Source organism: Lathyrus oleraceus, chromosome 4 (assembly GCF_024323335.1).
Source record: "Lathyrus oleraceus cultivar Zhongwan6 chromosome 4, CAAS_Psat_ZW6_1.0, whole genome shotgun sequence".
NCBI classification, from domain to species: Eukaryota; Viridiplantae; Streptophyta; class Magnoliopsida; order Fabales; family Fabaceae; genus Lathyrus; species Lathyrus oleraceus.
This window is the reverse complement of record NC_066582.1, coordinates 145525801-145550345: the sequence shown is the minus strand read 5'-3', so window position 1 is coordinate 145550345 and position 24545 is coordinate 145525801. Positions and strand designations below refer to the sequence as shown.

Below are 24545 nucleotides of genomic sequence, written 5' to 3'. Positions count from 1 at the left end.
AAACACAAGCCCTCAAAAGATCCTCTAATGACTGAATCGTCCTCTCAGTCTGACCATCAGTCTGCGGATGATATGCAGAACTCAAACTCAGCTTAGTTCCCAAAGCCCTCTGCAAACCTTCCCAGAACTTCGATGTAAATCTAGGATCTCTGTCCGAAACAATACTCGACGGAATACCATGCAAACTTACAATTTTCTCAATATACAACTCGGCTAATCTCTCTAACGGATAATCCATTCTGATCGGAATGAAATGAGCCGATTTTGTCAATCTGTCAACAATCACCCAAATAGCTTCAAAATTCTTAATCGTCCTCGGTAAACCAGAAACAAAATCCATACTGATACTATCCCACTTCCACTCTGGAATAGCCAATGGTTGCATTAGCCCAGACGGCTTCTGATGCTCAATCTTCGACTTCTGACAAGTCAAACAAGAATAAACAAAATTCGCAATTTCTCTTTTCATTCCCGGCCACCAAAATAACTTCTTCAAATCATGATACATCTTCGTAGCTCCAGGATGAATACTCAAGCCACTACGATGTCCTTCTTCAAGAATACTCTTCTTAAGTTCGGTAACATCCGGAATACACACCCGATTACCAAATTTCAAAACACCATTCTCATCAACTCTGAATTCACCACCTTGACCTTGATTCACTAAAGTCAACTTATCAACCAAAAGCATATCGGATTTCTGACCCTCTCTAATCTCATCCAAAATATTACTCGTTAACTTCAACATTCCCAATTTAACACTATTGTGAGTACTCTCACACACCAAACTCAAGTCTCTAAACTGCTCAATTAAATCCAATTCCCTAACCATTAACATAGACATATGCAATGATTTCCGACTCAATGCATCAGCCACTACATTTGCTTTACCCGGATGGTAATTCAAACCAAAGTCATAATCCTTCAGAAATTCTAACCATCTCCTCTGTCTCATATTCAGCTCTTTCTGATCAAACAAATACTTTAAACTCTTATGGTCGCTGAAAACTTCAAATCTTGACCCGTACAAATAATGCCTCCACAACTTCAGAACAAACACCACAGCTGCCAACTCTAAATCGTGTGTCGGATAGTTCCTCTCATGAACCCTCAGTTGTCTCGAAGCATAAGCTATAACTTGCTTATTCTGCATCAACACACCACCCAAACCCAACAATGAAGCATCACAGTAAACCTCAAATGATTCCGACGGACTCGGTAATATCAGAATAGGAGCAGTAGTTAACCTTCTCTTTAACTCTTGGAAACCTTCTTCACATTTTGAGTCCCAAACAAACGCTTGCCCCTTTCTAGTCAACATTGTCAACGGTAACGCCAACTTGGAAAATCCCTCAATGAACTTCCTATAATAACCAGCCAAACCAAGAAAACTCCTTATCTCAGAAACTGACTTCGGAGCTTCCCACTTAGATACCGCTTCTATCTTAGAAGGATCGACAGCAACACCACCTCTTGAAATCACATGACCAAGAAAACTAACCTCTTCCAACCAAAATTCACACTTCGACAGTTTAGCAAATAACTTCTTTTCTCGTAGAACTCCTAAAACCACTCTCAAATGCTCAGCATGCTCTTCTTCAGTTTTCGAATACACCAAAATATCGTCAATAAACACCACGACAAACTTATCTAGGTACGGATGGAAAATCCTATTCATATACTCCATAAATACTCCAGGCGCATTAGTCACACCAAAAGGCATTACAGAATACTCATAATGTCCATACCTTGTTCTGAAAGCAGTCTTCTGAATATCCTCAGTTTTCACACGTATCTGATGATATCCCGATCTCAAATCTATTTTGCTGAACACACTCGCACCAACCAACTGATCCATCAAATCATCAATCCTCGGCAAAGGATACCGATTCTTGATCGTCACTTTATTCAGTTGCCTGTAGTCCACACACAACCTCATAGTACCTTCTTTCTTCTTAACCAATAACACTGGTGCACCCCACGGTGACACACTCGGACGAATAAATTTCTTATCCAACAGATCTTCCAACTGACTCTTCAATTCAGTTAACTCAACAGCAGACATACGGTACGGAGCCATCGATATCGGTCTAGTACCAGGTACCAAATCAATCGAGAACTCAACTTCACGTTCTGGCGGTAATTCATTCACTTCTTCAGGAAACACATCAGGAAAATCACGCACCACGGCTAGATCACAAATCACCAGTTTATCTTTAGCCTCCAAAGTCGCTAACAGCATAAACAACTCTGCCCCATCTGCCACTGCCTCATTCACCTGCCTTGCTGATAGAAACAAACTCTTTCCTTCCTCAATCTCAGGAAAGATCACAGTCTTATCAAAACAGTTGATAGAAACTCGGTTAAACACCAACCAGTTCATACCCAGAATAACATCAATCTGCACTAGTGGAAGACACACAAGGTCCATCCTAAAGTCTCTACCAAAAATACTCAAGGGACAATTCAAACAAACTGAAGTAGTAGTCACTGAACCCTTTGCAGGAGTATCAATCACCATACTACCATGCATCTCAGATATTTCTAACTTAAGTTTCACAGCACAATCCAAAGATATAAAGGAATGAGTAGCACCGGTGTCAATAATAGCTACAAGAGGAAAGCCATTAATATAACACGTACCTCGGATCAAACGATCATCTGCAAAAGTCTCAGAACCCGATAAAGCAAAGACCTTGCCTCCCGACTGATTCTCTCTCTTTGGCTTAGGACACTGTGGACTAATATGACCCACCTCTCCACAGTTGAAGCAAGTCACAGTCTTCGACCGACACTCTGCAGCCAAATGACCACCTTTGCCACACTTGAAACATTTCTTCTCGGCACTGGTACACTCATGGACACGATGTCCAGCCTGACCACATCTGTAACACTTAGCAGGAGCACTAGAGTCTCCCCCACTAGGCCTTTTCATCCCACTCTGACTCTGGAAACCTCTGCCAGCTGCATACGGTTTCCCACGATCATTCTGATTCTTGCCTCTTCTATCAACCCTCTGCTGATAGCTCTCCGCTCTGGCTTTGGAATCCTGTTCAAAAATCCTGCAACAGTCAACCAAGTCAGAAAACACTCTGATCCGTTGATATCCAATAGCCTGTTTGATCTCGGGACGCAACCCGTTCTCAAACTTCACACATTTCGAAAATTCCCCAGCAGCCTCATTATAGGGAGTGTAATACTTCGACAGCTCTGTGAACTTAGCAGCATACTCAGTAACAGACCTGTTACCCTGCTTCAATTCCAAAAACTCTATCTCTTTCTTTCCTCTGACATCCTCTGGAAAGTACTTCCTCAGAAATCTCTCTCTGAATACAGCCCAAGTGATCTCAGCATTCCCAGCAGTTTCCAATTCAGTGCGGGTAGCAACCCACCAATCATCTGCTTCCTCTGACAGCATATGCGTACCGAACCTGACCTTCTGGTTATCGGCACACTCAGTCACTCGGAAGATTCTCTCGATCTCCTTCAACCACTTCTGAGCGCCATCTGGATCGTATGCTCCCTTGAACATTGGAGGATTGTTCTTCTGGAACTCACTCAGTTGACGAGCAGCTCCCATTCCCACAACATTCGGATTCCCTCCAAGTACTCCAGCTAGCATACCCAGAGCCTCAGCAATCGCAGCATCATCTCTACCTCTTCCAGCCATCTCTATTCTGAAAACCCAACAAGCTAAAACAATAAGTACTGATAGGGTTACACAACACCTATCCCGTACAGGGGAAACAGAATAATTACGACTCGACTCGACCGACTATGCTCTGATACCACTAATGTAACACCCTTCTAAAATACCCGAAATATTTAATTAAAATAACAACATATATCAATCAGAGTAAATATGCCATTTAAGGGTGTCACACAATATTCCACACCATTCAACAATATAACGGTCATGCTCTTTTATTAATTCAAAACATAAACATTTGCATAAAACGCAGCGGATAGAGATCAAATCGATCATTCAAAACATGTAACACATTACATGTAAAATGGTTCACAACCAACAATAAGACAATTAAAACAAGTTAAAACATCCCATCCCGATGTTACATCTATCAGAGCACGACCCACTAAGGAGACTACACTAGACTCCAAGCACTAGCTTCTACTCAATCACTGCTCGTTACCTGAAAAATAGTGTAAGGGTGAGTTCCTCAGTCGATATAATAAGCATTATAAAATATCATGTAATGCTAAGTAAATAACACATTTCATCACCCAAATCAGATTACACATTCAGCAACGGCAATATCAACTCAACCATACTCAACATCAACACAACACACAATACACAACACACGTATAATACTGGAATACATCCATTCATATTATACGCCATACATCAAATATGCAATGAGACTCCATGCATGCGGTACCGACTATTTATGAACATATAGTTCACCTCACCGTCCAAATCCAGACACGGCTACCAAGCCCACTAGTCCCACTCATTTGAGACCTAGTGACTCACTCACTAATTCCTCACCATGGGAATTAGCTACCACCCCAAATGGGCCATGCTATGCACGCTAATCACCTAGCATGCAAACATCAACAACAGTCCAAAATGACTAACTCACTAATTCCTCACCATGGGAATTAGCTACCACCCTAAAGGCCACAATATGCATGCTAATCATCTAGCAATGCAACATCAACAACAAAATCCACAATGGACATATGCTCACACTCTAAGCCATACAACAGTCCATTCACAATTGCATACATAACATGTACATTCACAACATTATGCATACCATCAAACATCATCAACATATGTATCAAAACATCATATCATGTCAAATAATCAACCACAGTATTAGCACACTCTACTAATACCTATACTACTCCAAATAGCGGGAAATAATCCCTATCATATCACACACTGATATAGGCAACCACCAATTAGGCACACAACATTTAAATTAACAATTTTTCCACACTGCAACAGTGTTAACCGGTTAACGCCCTGGGTTAACCGGTTAACGCAGGCAAAACACGCTTACTGCCCAAAACTTATCAGTGTTAACCGGTTAACGCCCTGGGTTAACCGGTTAACGCAGGCAAAACAGCACTAATTCTCAATTCGTAACAGTGTTAACCGGTTAACACCCTGGGTTAACCGGTTAACGCAGACAAAACAGCAGTTCCTGCGCTAACACAAAGCAGAATGCAAAATTCTCCGCATTTTCCGCCGTTGGAGGACTTCCGGACCTCCGATTCCAATTCCGTAAAAAGCTATACGTTAGGGAAATTACAACACACTCAATTACAGGTTCAATTTCAGTTTTTTACACAACATATCCATCACAATTTTCAGCATTCAACAATCCCAATTAGGGTCAACTCAACGGTTTATCACTACCCATTACATGCTAACCCATAATACCCATTAAACGACGATAAACCCCCCTTACCTGAGTTAATCCGGCAATCTCTAAGCTCCAAGCTTTTCTCTTCTCCAATCTTCTTCCTCTTGCTCTGCCTCTTTGCCCTTTCTCCACTTTCTCAATCGCTTCTCTGTTTCACGTGAAAACTTTCTTTTCCAAATGAGACTCTTTCTCTTATTTCCAACTTATATATTTTCCAATAATTATTATTCCAATAATAATAATAATTCAATAATTCCAATAATAATAATAATAATAATCCAATTATCTAATTAAATTAATAAATATATTATTAACTTAATTTAAATAATTATCATATTATTATCGGGGTGTTACAATTTTCAAATTGGATTTCCTAGGAACGTTGTTGTTAGGTGTAGATGGGGTCAGCTTTTGATATCCATGAGGTATAGCTGGAGCTTGACTGGGAGCTTGTCCTGGTGCGTATAAAGCGTTATTACTTTTATATGAAAAGTTAGGATGGTTCTTCCAGTTTGAGTTATAGGTATGCGAGTAAGGATTCCCTTGAGCATAGTTCACCTGCTCTGCTTGGATTCCTGTTAGGAGTTGACAATTTGTAGGCGTGTGACCTTGAATTCCACAGACTTCGCAATTTTGAGTTACGGCAACCACGGTGGCTGGAGGTGATACATTTAAACTTTCGATTTTCTGGGCAAGAGCATCCACTTTTGCATTAACATGATCAAGGCTACTTATCTCGTACATGCCACCTTTCGTTTGAGGTTTTTCTACCATTGTTCGGTCGCTTCCCCACTGATAATGATTTTGGGCCATGCTCTCGATAAGTTGATAATCGTCGGTGTAAGGTTTATCCATAAGCGCCCCACCGGCGGCGGCGTCTATTGTTAACCTTGTGTTGTACAAGAGACCATTATAGAAGGTATGAATTACTAACCAGTCCTCTAAACCATGGTGTGGACAAAGTCTCATCATATCTTTGTATCTTTCCCATGCTTCCAAAAGAGATTCGTTGTCTTTTTGCTTAAATCCATTTATCTGGGCTCTCAACATGGTTGTCTTACTTGGAGGAAAATATCGGGCAAGAAAGACTTTCTTCAACTCATTCCATGTGGTGACTGAGTTGGAAGGAAGAGACTGAAGCCATCTTCTAGCTTTATCTCTTAACGAGAAAGGAAAGAGACGAAGTCGAATTGCCTCTGAAGTGACACCATTAGCTTTAACAGTGTCAGCGTATTGGACAAATACGGATAAATGAAGGTTTGGATCCTCGGTAGGATTTCCAGAAAATTGGTTTTGTTGCACTGCCTGCAACAGCGAAGGTTTAAGTTTGAAGTTATTCGCTTCGATTGCGGGTGGAGCAATACTCGAATGCGGCTCATCTTGCGATGGAGCAGCGTAATCTCGAAGAGCACGAGCTGGTTCGGCCATCGCTGGTATCGTCGAAGGAAGAAGATTTTTGAGATCAGGAATTTCGATTGGAGGAATTGTTTGTAGCACGATACTCCCGAATTCGTCATAATAATCGGAGATATCATTCAACGTCGTTGATTCGTAAGTAGTACGGTTCGCCTTGTGAGCGAGTGTGTGGCATACAAATCAACGAAAAAGAAGGAAAGAATAAAAATAGCCTTAGTCTCTACAGCGTAACAGAAGAGTTACGATATCGACTAAATAAAAGTCCCCGACAACGGCGCCAAAAACTTGATCGCGACTTTGTGAGTCTATCGGGGTATTAACTGCAAGTGCACAGTCTAATCGCGTAGTTTTAAAAGATATCGATCCCACAGGGACTTAATGAATCGATATACCGTTTTTCTAAGGTTACTGCGTAAAGCTAAGGCGGATTGTACTTTGATGATTAGGGGGAAAAGTAAAACTAAATTTGGATCTAGATTAAATATCATATAACACGGATATCGGTATGTAGTTCGTCGTAATTAGGGAATCAAATCTTCGTTGGTCTTTTTCTTAGTTAAAATAAGTCTTTTCAGTAGATACTATCAATTAAAGTCTTTTCCTCAAACTCTCGCTCTGTTGAATTAGACTATGACCTTATATTAACGTACGCTCTCACTATTTCGTTAAATCTAAAATCACTTTTTGAAAACAATAGAATCTATAGAAACTCTTTTTGAGAAAATATTAACCGTTTAAACACCCTTGTCTCAAACTCTCGCTCTGTTGACTTAGATTATATGATTAAACTTAAATGCTTAACTCTCGTCCTCACATTTAACTTTTAAAAATAATTTTTGAAAATGGTTAGAATTTAATTAACCTTAAAAATTGCTCTCCCCCTGATTTAAAGTTAATGTTCAATTTACACTGTCCAGTTAAAAGCTCAAACCGTCGTTCTATTGATTTTAACTTCTTTATGTCTTTTACTCTCATACAAAAACTTTGGTATTAACTCTGTAAATTGAGACCAGAAAAAGAGTGACTATATTTTTAAATGAATTTAAACCAACTCAGTTTTGATTCCTTTATTCCGCTTACTTTACATACCGATATCTAAATTAATTAGTCGAACATGCTAAACACGCATAAACAACAATCATGCATAAATACGGCCATAATAAACAAACAATATATATAAATAGCAGCACAGAGCATATGTAAATTAAAACAATAACTCAATTAATTAATGAACCTGGAAAATTACTAGAAATCTTGGTTTTCTCCCCTAGCTTCGATGCTCGAACACTCCACCACAAGTCGGTTGGATTTGTTCTTCACAATTCTCGATCAGACAAGAAAGTAAAAACAAGGAAATAAAATACTATGATCTGACGTAAGGTTAGATCCAGTAAAAATTACACAATAGTTTCCGGTGTAGAAACTATCGTGAGAAAATGAATTGAATGCTTAGGAAACTAAACTAGGAAAGAAAAGAAAATAAAATGCTTGGAAATTTGAATGCTGGAAAATTAGAAAGCAAGAAAAAAATTGCATGGCGTAGCTCTCTCAATTGGACCTTTTGAGGTCTATTTATATTCATCCATAAAGTAACCGTTTTCTCAAAAGCATCTTCAGTAGGGTTCCAAAGTGTCAACGAGTCAAGAGGAAAAATAGGGGAGAACGTCCTTCTGTTACGCACGTCAACGCCAAAATATAGGAGTGGGGGGTGTGACGTCCGTCACACTATGTGTTACGGTCGTAACACTAGGTAAAGGGGCGTGACGCTCGGCACGTGAGTGTGGCGGTCGTCATAGCCATTTTCCTTGCCCCAAACGTGGGTTGGGCTTTTGTGAGCTGCTTTTCCTAGAAAGTATTCTTTTTGCACCCCCTCTTCTTTCTTTTTCACACGTGCTTTAAATAATGATACCTGAAATAAATAAAAAGAAAATACCAGGTAATATCGAATAATATAAAATAAATTAAATCAAATAACAATATAATTTAATTAAATCAAGTCTAAAAATGTGATATAGTTTCATGTTATCAGTATAGCCATGTAAATAATACTAACCAATATTTATTTCACATGTTCCAAGCATACATCAAAATTCAAGGAGTATAATATTAAAATCCAATGTTATATTCCCAAATATACATGTAACTATAATTATCACATAATCACACATTTTACCAAGTTATGTATCCAAACATCACCAACTCAATTACCATATCTCATACACACATAACAATCACATCAATGCATATATTCAATTATCACATAACTCTAATGTGGCTCAATGCAAGACATGTGACTCTATGCATGTGGTACCGCAATGTGAACCCAACGTTTCACCGCTTTCCGATTCAATATCTAGAATCCAAGCCACGCTTCCGATCCGGACAAGATCAAAGCCACTACGTCTATTTCCAATTAAGGATCAACGTCTGCTACACCTATTTCCATTTAAGGATCAACGTCTGCTACGTCTATTTCCATTCAAGGATCAACGTTTGCTACGTCTATTTCCACTCAAGGATCAACGTCTGCTACGCCTATTTCCATTTAAGGATCAACGTCTGCTACGCCTATTTCCATTTAAGGATCAACGTCTGCTACGCCTATTTCCATTTAAGGATTAACGTCTGCTACGTCTATTTCCACTCAAGGATCAACGTCTGCTACGCCTATTTCCATTTAAGGATCAACGTCTGCTACGTCTATTTCCACTCAAGGATCAACGTCTATTACCATGTGAACCCATAGTTTCACCGCTTCCACCATAAAGCCGACTATGCCATGAATGCATGTACAAATACCAACAATATATGCAATTAAGATCATCTCTACCATCTTAACATTCCACATATAACCATAATTCAACTCTATGAATTATCCACCAATGGTACGTATACACATTCATAACAATATACTATTCACATATATAGGTTAATCATCAAACACGCACACTTAGATTTTAATTCAAAATGGTTACATCATTTAAAATCCTCAATTTTCCTTTTTTCAACAGTGGTAACCGGTTAACACTTTTGGGGTAACCCGTTAACCCGAAACAGAATTCACTTTCCTGGGCATATTTTTCAGCATGTAACCGGTTAACACATTTTGGTTAACCCGTTAACACGAAAACATAATTCAATTCCTAGGCAGATTTTCAGCAAGTAAACCGTTAACACATTTTGGTTAACTCGTTAACACGAAAACATAATTCAATTCCTAGGCAGATTTTCAGCAAGTAACCCATTAACACATTTTGGTTAATTCGTTAACACGAAAACATAATTCAACTCCTAGGCAGATTTTCAGCAAGTAACCCGTTAACACATTTTGGTTAACCCGTTAACACGAAAACATAATTCAATTCCTAGGCAGATTTTCAGCATGTAACCCTTTAACACATTTTGGATAACCCGTTAACACGAAAACAGAATTCAATTCCAAACGCAATTAATCATCACAAATCAAAGATTACTCATCAAAACCTAACAATTTCAAAACCATAAAAGTTAGGGATTTCAACCTAAACATATTACTACCCATTGACTCAATTATACTAACCCATAATAATAAGGATTCTCCCCCTTACCTCTTCAATTTTCTGGAAACCCTAGCTTCTCCCTTGTTCTTCCCCTCTTCTCCTTACTTTTTCCTCTTTCTTTCTCTGTTGCCTTGAAAATGACCAAATGAGTGCTACTTCTCACTCTCCTCACCTCTTACTATTCTAGTATTATGTTTGGGCTTAAGGAATGATACCTCTAATTTAATTATTAGGCCCAATAAGACATAGTATCATAATATCTCTATTTAGTTCAAATAAATTAAACCAACACAATATACACACCAATTCAATTAATATAATCAATTATTATACTACCTAACAACCAATTAATTAATTAACACTCCAAATAAATAAAATAAAATATAATAATAATATAAGAAATAAATACTAAAAATTGGGTTGTTACATGCTTCGAACGATCATGTTAGACACATCAACAGTACAACAACTAACAGAGTTAAATCTGCACATTCTGCACTGAAGAAATGGTTGGGTGATAATAAGGGTGATTTTTTGTAGAGTATGGGACACATGAATCAAATGCTCCAAAACCAACATAATTAAATACAAACAACCTTTGGTTGGAGCGTTACCGTGTTAGAACACTGATTCAAAGTCAACACTCTCTATTCAGACTTGGTTGGCAACATGTCTCAGGTGGAATTGAATTTCATATTTCACAAAACGAGCAGAAAAGATAGGTTTAGATAGTTAAAAGTGTGGATGTACACTTAGGAATACTTACGGTCTTCCATGTGCTTGTATCATTTCAAAAAATATTAAGCTTGATGTCCTGATACGTATGGATTAAGTCTACAGTCACTCTAGAAAAGGTTTTGGTGTGATGACGATGGTGTGATGAAGGATGGTAAAACAGGTATAACTATCACGATCGGGTGGGAAATAATACAAGATAGATTTTCTAAAGTAGATGACACCATGAAATTTCACATCAAAGAGAAGTTGAGGAAGATTTCCTATCCAGAAACAACATACTTGAAACATCCTTTGGAACCGGTTAAAACCAAAGGTGCCCCTAAAATGGTCAAACCTACACAAGATGACAATTCAATGAAACGGTCTCCTTAATACTTTGAACATGTTGATTCACATTTCCCAGATTCTCCAACTACGAAATCTCACAAAAGTGTTAACAAGGGTGCTCGCATTAGCAAACCACCTCCTTCACCGTCGAAGCTGAAAATAATCTACAATAAATAAATGCCTCTTTTTATGCACAAACACATTGAGTGAACTACAAATATTAAGGATGATGGTGATTGCGGTTATCAGGTCGTATCTGGCTTGCTCGGTAAAGGAGATGAGAAACACTTTCTTGTCCGCCAACAAATTTTGAAAGAGTTGACGTCGCATAGGGAGTTCTAAACATGGCTAAACGAAAAAAAAAAAAAGAACATTTTAATGCAATTCACGACGCTCTTATTCCTTCTGTTAGTGGTCCCATACCAGAGTCAAAATGGATGCGCTTCCCTGAAATGAGTCATCTTATAGCAAATGCATATAACAGGATGTGTATCGATATGACAATATATGATTTCTCTGAGACATTTTTTCACTTCAGAGTGACCCACCTCAAGATCCATGTGTATCGGATGGATTTCAAAATTGCTATATTTTATTGAGGTTTATTTGAAATCGGAGTGTCTTATACCAAGCACATCATTGGAGTGGACGACACATTCCACAATAGAGGCTGAAACTTGTCTGAGTCAATTTTTGAAAAGGATGGAAGAGTTCACCAAATTGAGTAAGATTAAAAGAGAATGAAATAAGGAAAAGTCAAAGGAGGAACCAGTAGTAGATTTATGCGGTGTTGCATCTTTTTATACATTTTAGATTGTAATTGATACACTTTTTTGAATGTATTTTTGTCAACTTTGTAATCTTGATACGATTTAATACATAAGTAATATATATTTAATAATGATGGTGTAAATGTTGACGATTTTAGTTTAAAAAATTTTATTGTTTATATTTTATGTTTTTGTTTACACGATTTCTGGTGTGATTCTGGTTTAGGGTGATTCTGGTTTAGGGTGATTCTGGATATGCATATCCAGATAAATTCCACAACATGGAAGTTTACGAATGTGCATATCCATAAACATCCTTTTTTTGTAAAATAAATAGAGTTTATCTAGAGATGCATCTCCGAAAAGATCTTTTATGACATGATAAGTTTTCTAAGGTCCAAAATGACCCAAGACTTATATAATTAGGGTGCCTATCAACCCATATTTTCTATAAAACACACAACAATCGGAGAATGACTACTTATCCTCATCTTACATTTGTGTATTTCAATGGCGTAAACCCCCCTTCAATTTCGGATATGCGAGGACATACTTCTTGTCGATCTGAAAAATCAAATTGGATACTCTATTGCGATATCCAAAAAATCGAAGATTTGTCAAGTTAAGTATCATTCACCATCGTTCGACAATGAAGGGAAAATACAGTTCACCATTTTTGAACCGAAGATGGATGAAGATTTAAAGGTCATGTGGAGTACATTTTACCGTTACACATCAAAGGGCCTGATTAAAGTGGATACGAAGATTGCAAGATTCGCCAACGATATTATCAATATGTTGCAACATCGTGAACTATTTGTTTATAACGACATGCAATTTTAAATTTATGTTAACAATTACATAGAGTATTTTAATTTAATGTCAAATTATTTTTGTTTCTATATCTTACTCATATTTTCTCTATTTTTGATTTAAAGTATTAATATTATTTTTAGATATGTATCTCTGAATTAACCCCAATACATTTTCAGAGATGCAATTCCGAATTAAAATTAAGTATAATAGAGGTAACTCACTCGTTTGCATTCAATTTTGTGAAAAATAGCATGTTCGAAGATGCATCTCCGAATTCTATGAACATTTTTGAGCTTTTACCAAGAGTTTGTGAGAAGGTGTAAAGGTGAAAATAAATTGTCTTGAAAAAATTCACAAGTAATTCGAATAATCATAAAAGAAAAAAACAATATTTGTAGGTCAAGTAACTTAATACAAGAGATGGTCATACATCATTATGTAAAATATTATATATTATGTAAAATGTCAAGTAAAATATCAAATGTCATAAGTTATGAGAATCAACAAATATAAAATTTAACATGTTTATCAAGAGGATAAGAATAACAAACTAGAATTCATATGATTAGTTCTAGTATAGAAGACAACAAATCTGCAAGGAAGAATGGTGACTTGATAATTTGTGGTTCCTCGGCTCTCACATCTCATTAATGTCAACCCTATCTTGATTGCTTTCTATGTATTGTGTTTTACTGCCAATTATAGTGAAATTGCACTCCAATTGTACATGGTTAAGGGAAGCAATAGTAAGTTTGTAAATTCAACCTAACTTTAATTCCTCGTTTACTGACTTTAACTATGATATACTGAATTGGCCTTGAGTTATGAAGAGAGTAAAAGTGTTACATTGATGTAAATTATATACTCATTCATGACAAAGGCGTGGTTACAATTCAAAGGGATTGATCATAAAAAAAAAATCATATCCAAGTGAGACATAAACCCGGGTGAAACTTCAAATGAAATAATTAAGCTTCTACTTCTTGGACGTAACAGCTTTGGACAATTTTCAGCAACCTGAACAAGATCTATACATACGTTTGACTACAGATGAGAAGAACTAAGAAGCCCAACCTTCTATACCTTCAACAGTGCCCCACCACTCAGTCGTCAATCCACCGAATGTGAAACTGAGCAAGACCTTCACCCCATTATCATTCAATTAATTACGTTTGAAGAGCAACTAAAAAGATCAAAACTCAGGATTAAAGTGAATCAACCATCAAAAGATGAAATCACTAAGTTGCGTAGGTTTGCCTCTGAGTCCATTGTTTTTTACAATATATGAACTTCCTTCTGCATCTGCATTCAAACAATTCATCCTGTGCCTGACCCAAGGCAGAAAAAAAGTTATTTGAGTGGAACACAGAAAATTGAAACAAATAGGGGTTCAACATGTATGATAAATGAAGGTGACACAACATGAAATAAAATTGTTATTTCACCATTTCCCATAGAAATATTTGAAAACAAAGGCTATTTTCTAAAATGAGGGGAAAGTTAACTCAACTTGTTTGAACTAGCTGAATTAAGGGTTAAAGGAGCTTGAGGTCCTAGGTTCAAACCCTTGTAAAGGGCGAACAAATATTAACCTAATTACACTTTGTTTGTTTAAAAAATGGCTATTTTCCAAATTACTAATGTGTAAAAAAAATTTAAAAAATAAAAACCCAAGCCAAATAGATGCTATATAAATAAGAAAAAAATTACATATTAAAAATGAAAATTTATTTTATGAAGAAAATTGTACTCGTATTAAAAACTAATTTTTGGTGTACCAATTATGATTTTACTCTGTTAAAACATCCCTAGGCATGTAACCAAACACAGCCACCGTAAATACTGTAGCATCCTGTGCCCAGACAATCAAAATTCCATGACATTTACATAAATAGAAACCAAACACCTCCTGTTTAGGAGTAGCCACAATACTTACCACATGAAATGGTCTTCACAGCATATAGAACCTGATATAATTGAAAACCCAGCTCCTTTCCTTCACATAACAAGTAAATTACATATCTGTATTAAGCTAACAAGGAGGACTGATATGAGAAATTGAAGAAACCTACCATGTTGCAGTATACATGTCATAGAACTTTTCAAAGGCTTTATCAAAGCAATAGTGACAAACCAAGAGATCTTTGATGTCAGTGACCCTGCAAGTTGACTTGCAGCATTTAACCTACAGCAACATAAATTGACATGAGCTGATTAGCTGTAGGATGGTGAATCAAGGTTGTCATTCAAAGGTGTGTTACAAGGAACACATATATGCATACATGATACCTGTTTAATGGTATCTCTTGGGTCGCATGACCCACATACCTTGTGTAAAATGGTTTATGGAGAATCTCACTCTCGCTCTTTCTCTCGATCTTTTTTTCATTAACCCGTTTGGTTCAATGGAGGGTAGGGATTTTATATATATAGGGTACTGGATTTGGGCCTTAGCCCAATAGAGAGGCTGAATAGAGAACTGGATTTGGGCCTTAGCCTAATAGAGAGGTTGAATAGAGAATTGGTTATAACTGCTTATGTTAGAAAGGAAGGGTAGTTATATAAGGACACATAGGATTCATAATCAAACTTGGAAAGACACTTGAACTAGGTGATGTGGTACCTTACTTTGCTAATACTCATAATCAAACTTGGAAAGACACCTGAACTAGTTAATTTATTTATCAGGACTGAGCTTTTGGTAACAAAATTAATTGTTCGCCAGAAAAATTAATTGTTCATGTTTTAAATGTTTGACTATGTAATTTATCTTTATTTTCATTATACAAATAGTGCTTAAGAATGTTGTATATGCTTCTGTTACAATTAAATGAGAAATATTTTTGTTAATGCAGTTCTACAAGTATAAGCGATACTTGGACTTTCTAATAGTGCATATAGCTTTCATTGGCTTTTGTATTCCTTAGGTAACTTTAATCCTTACATAATTTATGTTGTTAGGATGTTATTTGTATAAATGACATCTCTTCGATGCATTCTTAGAATTTATGGTAGTAGCCATATATGATATGATAAATGGTCAGATGGTTACTACTAGTTTTCAAAGACTCTGCATGGTTTAAAAATTAAAAACCCTTAACTGACTACACATTTATCTTATTATGCAAGATACATGTAGGTACTGCTCACAGGGGAATGGAGATGCATGGTTGCAGAAAATTAAGGAAACCTAGCAGTAGCTTAATTTCAATTGGAATTCCAGTAAACTATGTGAAAATAAATACTTAATCGATACATAGAAAGGCTTTTTGTTAGCACAAAAAGGTGGTAGCTATAATTGCTTTAGCTATGTTCATTGGGTGTTAGATTTCATAATACTAGCTCAATTATTTTCTAGATGGTTGTTACTGTGAAGAATGAGGGCATAATTTAATCCAATTAGGTTCTTGTGCCTAGATTCTCTGTTGATAGTTATATAGCTAAATCGAGTGTGTTTGTTTCCATTATGCAGAATCGGTATCTCGGTGGGGTATAGATATTAATTCACTAAGTTTCCCTATAGTTATGATGCAGTTAGGAAACCATATGGTCTGCTGAGGATTGCAGAATGTGTGTCCTAGAAAGACAAGGCGAGCTATATATATTCCAACCAGTGTTAAATGAAGGTTCAGTAATAAGACTTATAACAGACAAATTTGATTATGAATTCTTAGCAAAAATATATTATTAAAATCTCTAGTCATTCGTAATTGAATTAATGAAAAAAGATCATTGATAATTGTAAATTTTTTATCAATATATTCTACAACAGAACAACCAAGCCTTCTCCCACTAAGTGAGGTCGGCTACATGGAACACCAAGCCTTCTCCCACTAAGTGAGGTCGGCTACATGGAACACCAAGCCTTATCAATATATTCTACACAACAACAAAAAATAATCTGTACAATACAACACTAGCTAACATCACCAAAGTTATTAACCTCTCATGATTTCTTTAGCATATTCCAAACAATTATAAGGTTTAGATGATTTTATCTTTGGTGCAAATACATGATCAGACTTCACAACGTCAACTGATCCATGAAGCCAACCTCATCTAGTAAGGAAAAACTTTATTATTGTTATTTTTGTTGTATGTTGGCAGATGAAATATTTCATTGTCAAGATTAATACAATGCTTAGCTTCAAATATATCAGATACTCATTAAAATGCACTCATATATCTAAACAAAGTGAAAAATTAGCCTTTATTCAAGCAATACATTTAAAGGAGAGAACTCACCAGACGTTTTAGCTTGTGTGAGTAATATTTTTGATGGGAAGGGTGCTTTTTTATATGATCATCCAGGTGACCTGCCCTGGAAAATAGGAATATTAGAGAATTCATTAGAATGCAGAAACACGGTGAAAACATCACCTGTGAGAGGTCAGAAAGATCAGAATGCATAGTAATTTTACATCTATGATTGCATCCATGCAATGCTTTTGTGTTTTAGTTTATGTTCCAAAGTTATAAATGAGCACCAACAAAGACACCAACTATAAGCACATAATAATTTGACAGAAAACACTGCTTATCATATCAATCAAAAGTGCAGTACTGTTTCAGAATGGGCGTTAAAAACATCTATTATTAATTGATGCATAGCATCAACAACCAGCATTCTTACGAATATGATTATCTATGCCTGATTGGCATTATACATTGATAGTTTCCACACCAATAATCATCTGAATTAATATAATTGAAAAGAGAGGGCGGATACATAAATTCTTAGATGCTGCTTCAGAGTAAAAATTTTAAGCTTACCCATCACAAAGAACAATACTACAATCGATGCATGTGGCCAAATTCGCTGAGCTGTGGCATGCATTACAGTTTGCAGCTAACAAGTCTTTACCAAGCTGGTGGCATCTACACAAAGAAAAGTCAACCAAATCTGCTGAGTTTGCTTCACTTCTTTGGCAATATCCGCATCGAACAGAAGTACAATCTTTCAACAACATATTCTCTTTAGAGAATTTAATAAAGAACATTCAAAGCATACAAATATACATTAAACAGTAGTACAAACAATATGAGTTAGTTTCCACAGCAGAAATATAATTCAAATAGAAAATATCCAAGCCATTCTACCTAAAACACCTGTCCCTTTATGCTCAAGGGTAGAAGCACTCAGGAAAAATTATTTTCTCTAGGGTCATACACAAATTCACCAATAAGCACAGAGCATGTGGACCTCTCTGCAAGAACATATACTTATCATCCACATTCCTTATAATCCAACAATGAAGCATGCACACTTCATAATATCAATTGACCAAGAAGAAAAACTGGATGAAAAAGAAAAGGTAAAGAAACTGTAGAAAACCCGGTAGTAAACAAATAAGGATTTAGGATTTGTCTTTGTATCAAGCTAGAGAATGATAAAATAAAAATAGAGCGCGAGGAACATAGAATTGCCAAGACAAGTAAAAGGAGATTGACAAACCTTTTATACAATCCAAAAAGATCCTTTGGAATGGAACTAGATCTATTACTTCCTCCCGCTGTGGTCTATATTACAAAACAATTCATTACCTAAAAAGAAAGTGGTGAACTTTTATACAAAAATAGTATTCATGACAAACCTCACTGCAACTCTTTACTAGACAGTCTTCAGCTAAATGCCCAGGTCTTTGACATTTCCAACTACAATAAAAACAAAACCAAATAACCATGGATAGACCAAATCAGAAAGTGGGAAGTATACATATTTTTCAGACGTGCATGGCACTAGAACATGTGCAAGAACTTGCCATCCTTAAAACTATCAATGTTACAGTGTATATCACCGTATACTTGAACCACATATAAGATATCCACTGATGTATCGTGTAAATAATTTGCTCAAAATCCCTCATTCTCACACTCTCATTCTCTTTCATGCCTCTCAGTTTCTTATCATCTCATCCTTTCCCATAGTGTTTTTTATCCAACAACAATGCACAATCAGTTGTAATATACCATGCAATACTAATAAAATTGCTTCTGATTTACATTGTTTGTTTTCCACCTCAGTTTTATTTATGCATTATGTATGTACTTACTACCTACATACAAGTAAGTTCATCACCGGGTTGGGGTTGAGAACATAGACTATTAAGTAAGTTCCTCACCGAGTTGGGAATTATTCAGACTTATATGTCCCCACACCCGTCATCATAATGGAAAATTCAAGTGTAAACATAGGCAGATTGTTGAAATGGGATAACAATCTTATCTCATACATCCTTACCAATGAAATATTGGGACCATGCATTTTGTTCAGCAGTCTATCTGTTTAACACCATGTCACTCTTTGTTAAGCCTTATCATAAAACAACTGATTATACACTCTTATGTATCTTTGATGGTGCATGCTATCGTCTCTTGAGGCCCTATAATCAAGTTTAAGTCTCAATGTGTTTGTTGATTACTCATCAAGTCATCAGGGCTATACAGGCCTATCACCTAATGGAAAAACATGTATTTCCAAAGATGCCCTCGTTAATCAGCTTGGGTGTCCTTATTGTGATATTTCAAAATCTACTATTTCTACACCTGTTAGGAACCTTTCTTTTAGTATAGAATTCCCAGTCCCGTTAAGCCAGCTCAGTTGGTAGCTGTATAGGGAAATCGGATGCAGGGTTTGAACCCACGACATCCCACTTGTTCACCTTTAAAAAGGTGAATTCTAGCCACTAGCTACTTGACCAAAACAAAAACAAAAAAAGAATTCCCAAAAATGGGCATAACTGAATGAATAGAGGGAATATCTATTAAAAGATTGAGAAACGGTGAAAGAGAACAGGAGAAAACCTCTCCCCCAAGGGTTTCCCCTTCGCAGTTGAGTCACTACTCTATTCACAAGTTTTACAATGACCAAGATACATTTCTAACTCTATAATTCCCCTATTTATACAAATATTTCTCTAACTAAACAAATAATGAACTATTACTCACCTATAAACTTTTGCCTTTCATCATCACCCTTTCATGTATCAATCCTCTTCACCAGTACCTAACCCTAGTTTTCCCCATTATCCAACTCTTCTTCATCTATATCTAATTCTTCCGCATCAGTTCATCTACTCTGTCTGATTTTGTCTAATATTCATCTTCTTCCTTATCACCTTTAGAGTCATCATTGACTTTTGATCCTTCTTGTCCTAGGAAAATCAGATCCGTGTCTAGAGTTCCAAGCAAATTACATTGTTTTCCTAGCAAAAGCTGAACCTACTGCTGCTAAACAAGCTTTAGCTGATTAAAACCGGAAGATATCAAAGTATGCCGAATATGACACATCTCTGGCTAATAGCATCGCTCTCTACAAGTATATTTGATTTACATCCAAACAAGTTTCATTATCTCCAACAAGATTTTCTCAGCTTAGAAGTGTTGGACCACTTTACAGTGTTATATAGTTATACATTATGTCTCTGACTACGCCTCAATAGGTTAAGATTCTTCACCTGTTAGCTACTGCTGTCATGTTAGTCAAGCAGTTAAAGATGATTAAAGCTGTCTCAACTGCTTGAGTTATAAATAGAGTCATCACAGCTGTAACCACTAACTCATATTAACAAAATTCAAAGTTACAGATTCTCTCGACCCTCTCACTCTCGATTCTCAATCTAATGAAGTCTTTCAAGAAAAAAAGATATGTTCCAGAAACACAACAAAATTGTCAGTTAGTATGCAGAAAGTAACATATTAAGCCATTTTCTTTATTTCTATCATGCCGTTTGAAAAACTAGAGACATGTCGAATTGTATAAGCACAGACTGATGTGTGATGAAGAAATATACCATTCATATGTGGAAAGACTAGATCTCTTTTTTGACCAGCGATGCCGATTATAATTCCAGGTATCATCACTAAAGACGGGAACTGGTAAGGCATCCCTTATTCCAGATGAGGAGCAATCTTTAGCTTGGTCATGGGAGGATCCCTAAGAATATTATAGACGAAGAAGAGAAAATTTAGGACTTAGAATGGCAAGAACTTCTACAATTTTTTTCACAGAAAGAAAAGTACCTCATTGAGTTTAAGAATTTCCAAAAGTTCATTTTTGCACTCCATGCTACAGACATCATCATCTGTCTACAAAAGCCAACAAATATATTACGCAACAAAACTTGAAAGGTAAAAGTTGAGTGAATATTTATATCATACAAATTACCTCATTGCATATATATTCACCATATCTTCCACATATAAGACAAACAGGTTCTCCAGATACAGGAAAACGCTGTTCATTTCTGCTTTTGACTCCATTAAATTCTTGTTTGTGACCTTAAGATAGCATCCAAGTTCAATGAGACGAATAGATATATTTTTTAATAAATAGCAGAATGGAAACAAGAAACAAAAAAATATAAAAAGGTGCGCAAGCAGAGGTTTAAACTTGCAGGTTAAGAAACAAACCAGAATTTGGAAGAGTATGAGTTTCTTCACATTCTGAAGAACCACTTTCATCACCTAAGTATTGACAAATATAATTGAAAACTATTAGAAGCACAGACAGACTGTCAGCTAATCAAGTATCAAAGTACCAAAAACAAAATGAATTAAAAATGAGTCGGTCAACAACAACCAAGCATTATCTCACGAATGTTCTATCCAGGATCATACTTCTATGAGTTCTATCCAAATCGTTAATCTCAAGATCTTTCTTAATAACTTCTCTTATAGCTTTCTAAGACCTCTAGTTGTTTGACTCATCTACATCTGATTTACTATCCTTACCACAAAATCTACAAGGAATCTACATGTCTTTTCTCGACATGTCCAAACCACCTAAGTCTATTTTCCACCATATTTTTTACTATAAGTGTTACCCCAACACTCTCTATTATTGAGTCACTTGCACCACTTTTCCTACAAATAGATTTTCTTCTCGTTGAATTTGCTTATCAAATAAACTTTCTGATTGAAGGTTCTCATTAGTTTGATCAAACATGTAATCTTCTCCATAATAATGACAACTACTTCAATTATATAACTAGAATTTCAGATTTATCCCCACAAGAATATAAAAAATGTTTAAAAAATGAAAAACAGTGACACTAAACTTAAGATATAGAGAAATCATCACAAAACGTACTAGCATAATCCACCAAGGGGACAGTAGAATTAGGGTTTCCCTGGCACAGAGAAAGCAAAACGTGAAAAGGAATGACTAAAGAGTAAAGAGCAACCTCCCAAACTAGAATCACATGAATTCAATTTCAACCAGTAAATGAAATTAACTGAAATTACCAAGACATCTTCGGTTAATTCAACGCGCTCACAGTTCTTAGACAAATCAACTTCCTTCCTGGTCAAGACAACTTAATATCAATGTTGAATCTACAAAAGTAAAAATAATAATCTAAACATCGAAAATTGCGTATTGCATGGATATTGGTATTACCTTCTCTTTTGAATGTAATCATAGTGGGACATAGAGGAAGGGAAATCGTCAACCTCATCCTTATGGTGGTTATGACGGGACGGCGGTGGACGGGGATGGCGGGGACGTTTGACGGAGGCGGTGGGAGTGGGAGCAGGATGCGGTTGGTCGTCGGAAGTAACGTTGCCGGTGGCGATGTTGTAAGCTGGAGATTATTAAATTGGTGAGTAGAGAGTGAGAGAAGGTTGCAATAAGAAAAGAGATAACGGAAACAAACCATGGAGATTTTGAAGAACGGAAGAGAGGCTTAAGTTTTTGTTGTAAGAGATTGAGGGATTCTTGTAGAAATTCGATCGAGTTGCCATTTCCTTTCAAAACGAGCTCAACAATATTGGAGAAGAAAGAAACCTTTTCAAAATAAATATCGGAGAAGAATCAAAATTCACGAAACCACCCCTGAAAGAAAAATAAACAAACTCGGGGGTGCCTTTTGTAGGGTCTATTTGATTTTAGAATTGTTTGTCACAATTATTTTTATACATTTTTAGTTTTATTTTAAGGGTGTCCAGAAATATAATTAATTTAATCATATTTTTTAAATTAAACTGTATTGAAAAAAATAAAGTATTTAAATAGTTAGTAATAAATTAAATCCTAAATTAAATTATATATGTTGAATATAAATATTGTTAATATATAATTATAATGATATAAAAATTTAATTAATAAATTTATTTAAAATTATTTAAGATTTTTAAAATGTCCATAAACAACATAAATGCCATTAAAAATTAATATATTTTAAAAATAATATTTTATTTTAGATAAACATAGATGATAATGGACCTTTAAATAAAAAATATATTAATATATAATTAATTTTATGATTGAAAGATAAGTAACATACAATAAATTAAAATAAATAATATTTTATATTTATGGAATATAAAATGTATTGAGATTACAAAAATTCAACTAAATTAAAAAAACGGTTTTTTTTCTTCGGTGTTATACTAATACTAAGTTATGAATGTGAGATACATAATAATTTAAACGATTTTTTTTTAGAAAATGGATGATGTACTGTAAATTTATTTTATATTGTCAACCAATGATGATCATGCATCTCGTCAAGTCAGGCTGAAAATTTTAAAATATTTGTATGACATGACAAAATGATATATTCTTAGTGGATGACGGTGTAAAACTATTTTACACCGTCAGTGAATCACCATTAAACCCTTTGTTTTTCTTTTTTAAGTTAAAACTTAAAATTTATGTAATATAACTCTTTTTAGATTTTTTTTTATTAAAAATAATCAATAATTTCAATTTAAATCCCTAAATAACCTATTTTTAAAAAAAATCAAAATAACCACTTTTCTTAATTGATGTGTCAGTTGAACTGGCGCATCCAATTAAGCTATAGAGGAGGCGTCATTTGAGCTGACACATGCATGTAAAACCAATGCATGTAGGCGCCACATGCATTGGCGCATGCATGTGTGCATGTGTGTATGCGCCATATGCATTGACGCATGCATGTATGCGTGTGTGTATGTGTAAGACCCCGATTTTGACCATAAGATCCCTCATGTTATCTCATCATATGCATTCTTTGGGATCACACCTTGGCATCCTCTTTACCCATCATTCATTGGACTTGCATTGGGAGAGGTCACCAAACACATTTGATTGTATCATACTTTATTTGTTTACTAACCAAAATGCCAAAAATATGTTTATGTATAGTTTTACTTCCTTTTGTAGGTAGTGTGTGCATCCACCCATGCTCCACCAAGCTCATATATAGGGTTTGAGACCCTCAATGCAAGGAAACTAATCAAGAGATGATTCACATTGACTCTAGACATCATATATGGATCCTCATGATCTCCACTTATCATTTTGATCAAGAATTCATCAAGAGTTTGAAGCTTGTTTGCCTTAGAAACCCTAATTCATCTAGGTATCTTCTGTGACTTCCTCAGCAAGTTTGTTCATCATTTGGTCAAATACTTCAGGGGATACTTCATATTACATCATCTTATACATATATGATCCTCCATGAGTCCAAGAGATCAAGAGAGCTTCAAGTTTGCAAGATGGTTCATAGTGGTTGACCAGAAAAAGTCAACTGGTCAAAAATGGGGTTCACTAGACC

At 35.8% G+C, this 24545-nt stretch overlaps 1 protein-coding gene and 1 non-coding gene across 3 annotated transcripts; one reads left to right on the top strand and one right to left on the bottom strand.

Moving 5' to 3' along the window:
* The first annotated feature begins 6339 nt into the window (after window positions 1–6339).
* On the top strand, window positions 6340–6446 carry LOC127076964 (small nucleolar RNA R71). The gene has a single exon (XR_007786969.1). It is a non-coding gene; the product is annotated as a small nucleolar RNA R71 (small nucleolar RNA).
* Window positions 6447–13819: 7373 nt separating this feature from the next.
* LOC127074165 (uncharacterized) lies at window positions 13820–22869 on the bottom strand. Of its 2 annotated transcripts, XM_051015461.1 has the most exons (16): window positions 22659–22869; window positions 22403–22586; window positions 22249–22306; window positions 22094–22133; window positions 21415–21468; window positions 21170–21282; window positions 21025–21090; window positions 20796–20938; window positions 18597–18657; window positions 18458–18522; window positions 17776–17880; window positions 17248–17323; window positions 15075–15187; window positions 14939–14998; window positions 14223–14330; window positions 13820–14143 (listed from the first exon to the last, which is right to left on the bottom strand). In XM_051015461.1, exons 1-15 carry the CDS (start codon window positions 22744–22746, stop codon window positions 14225–14227), a joined length of 1332 nt encoding a protein of 443 aa, XP_050871418.1. In that variant the 5' UTR covers window positions 22747–22869; the 3' UTR covers window positions 13820–14143; window positions 14223–14224. The 2 variants fall into 2 exon arrangements, with proteins under 2 accessions (XP_050871418.1, XP_050871417.1); XM_051015460.1 differs by having other exon boundaries at window positions 13820–14330.
* Between the last annotated feature and the right edge of the window lie 1676 nt (window positions 22870–24545).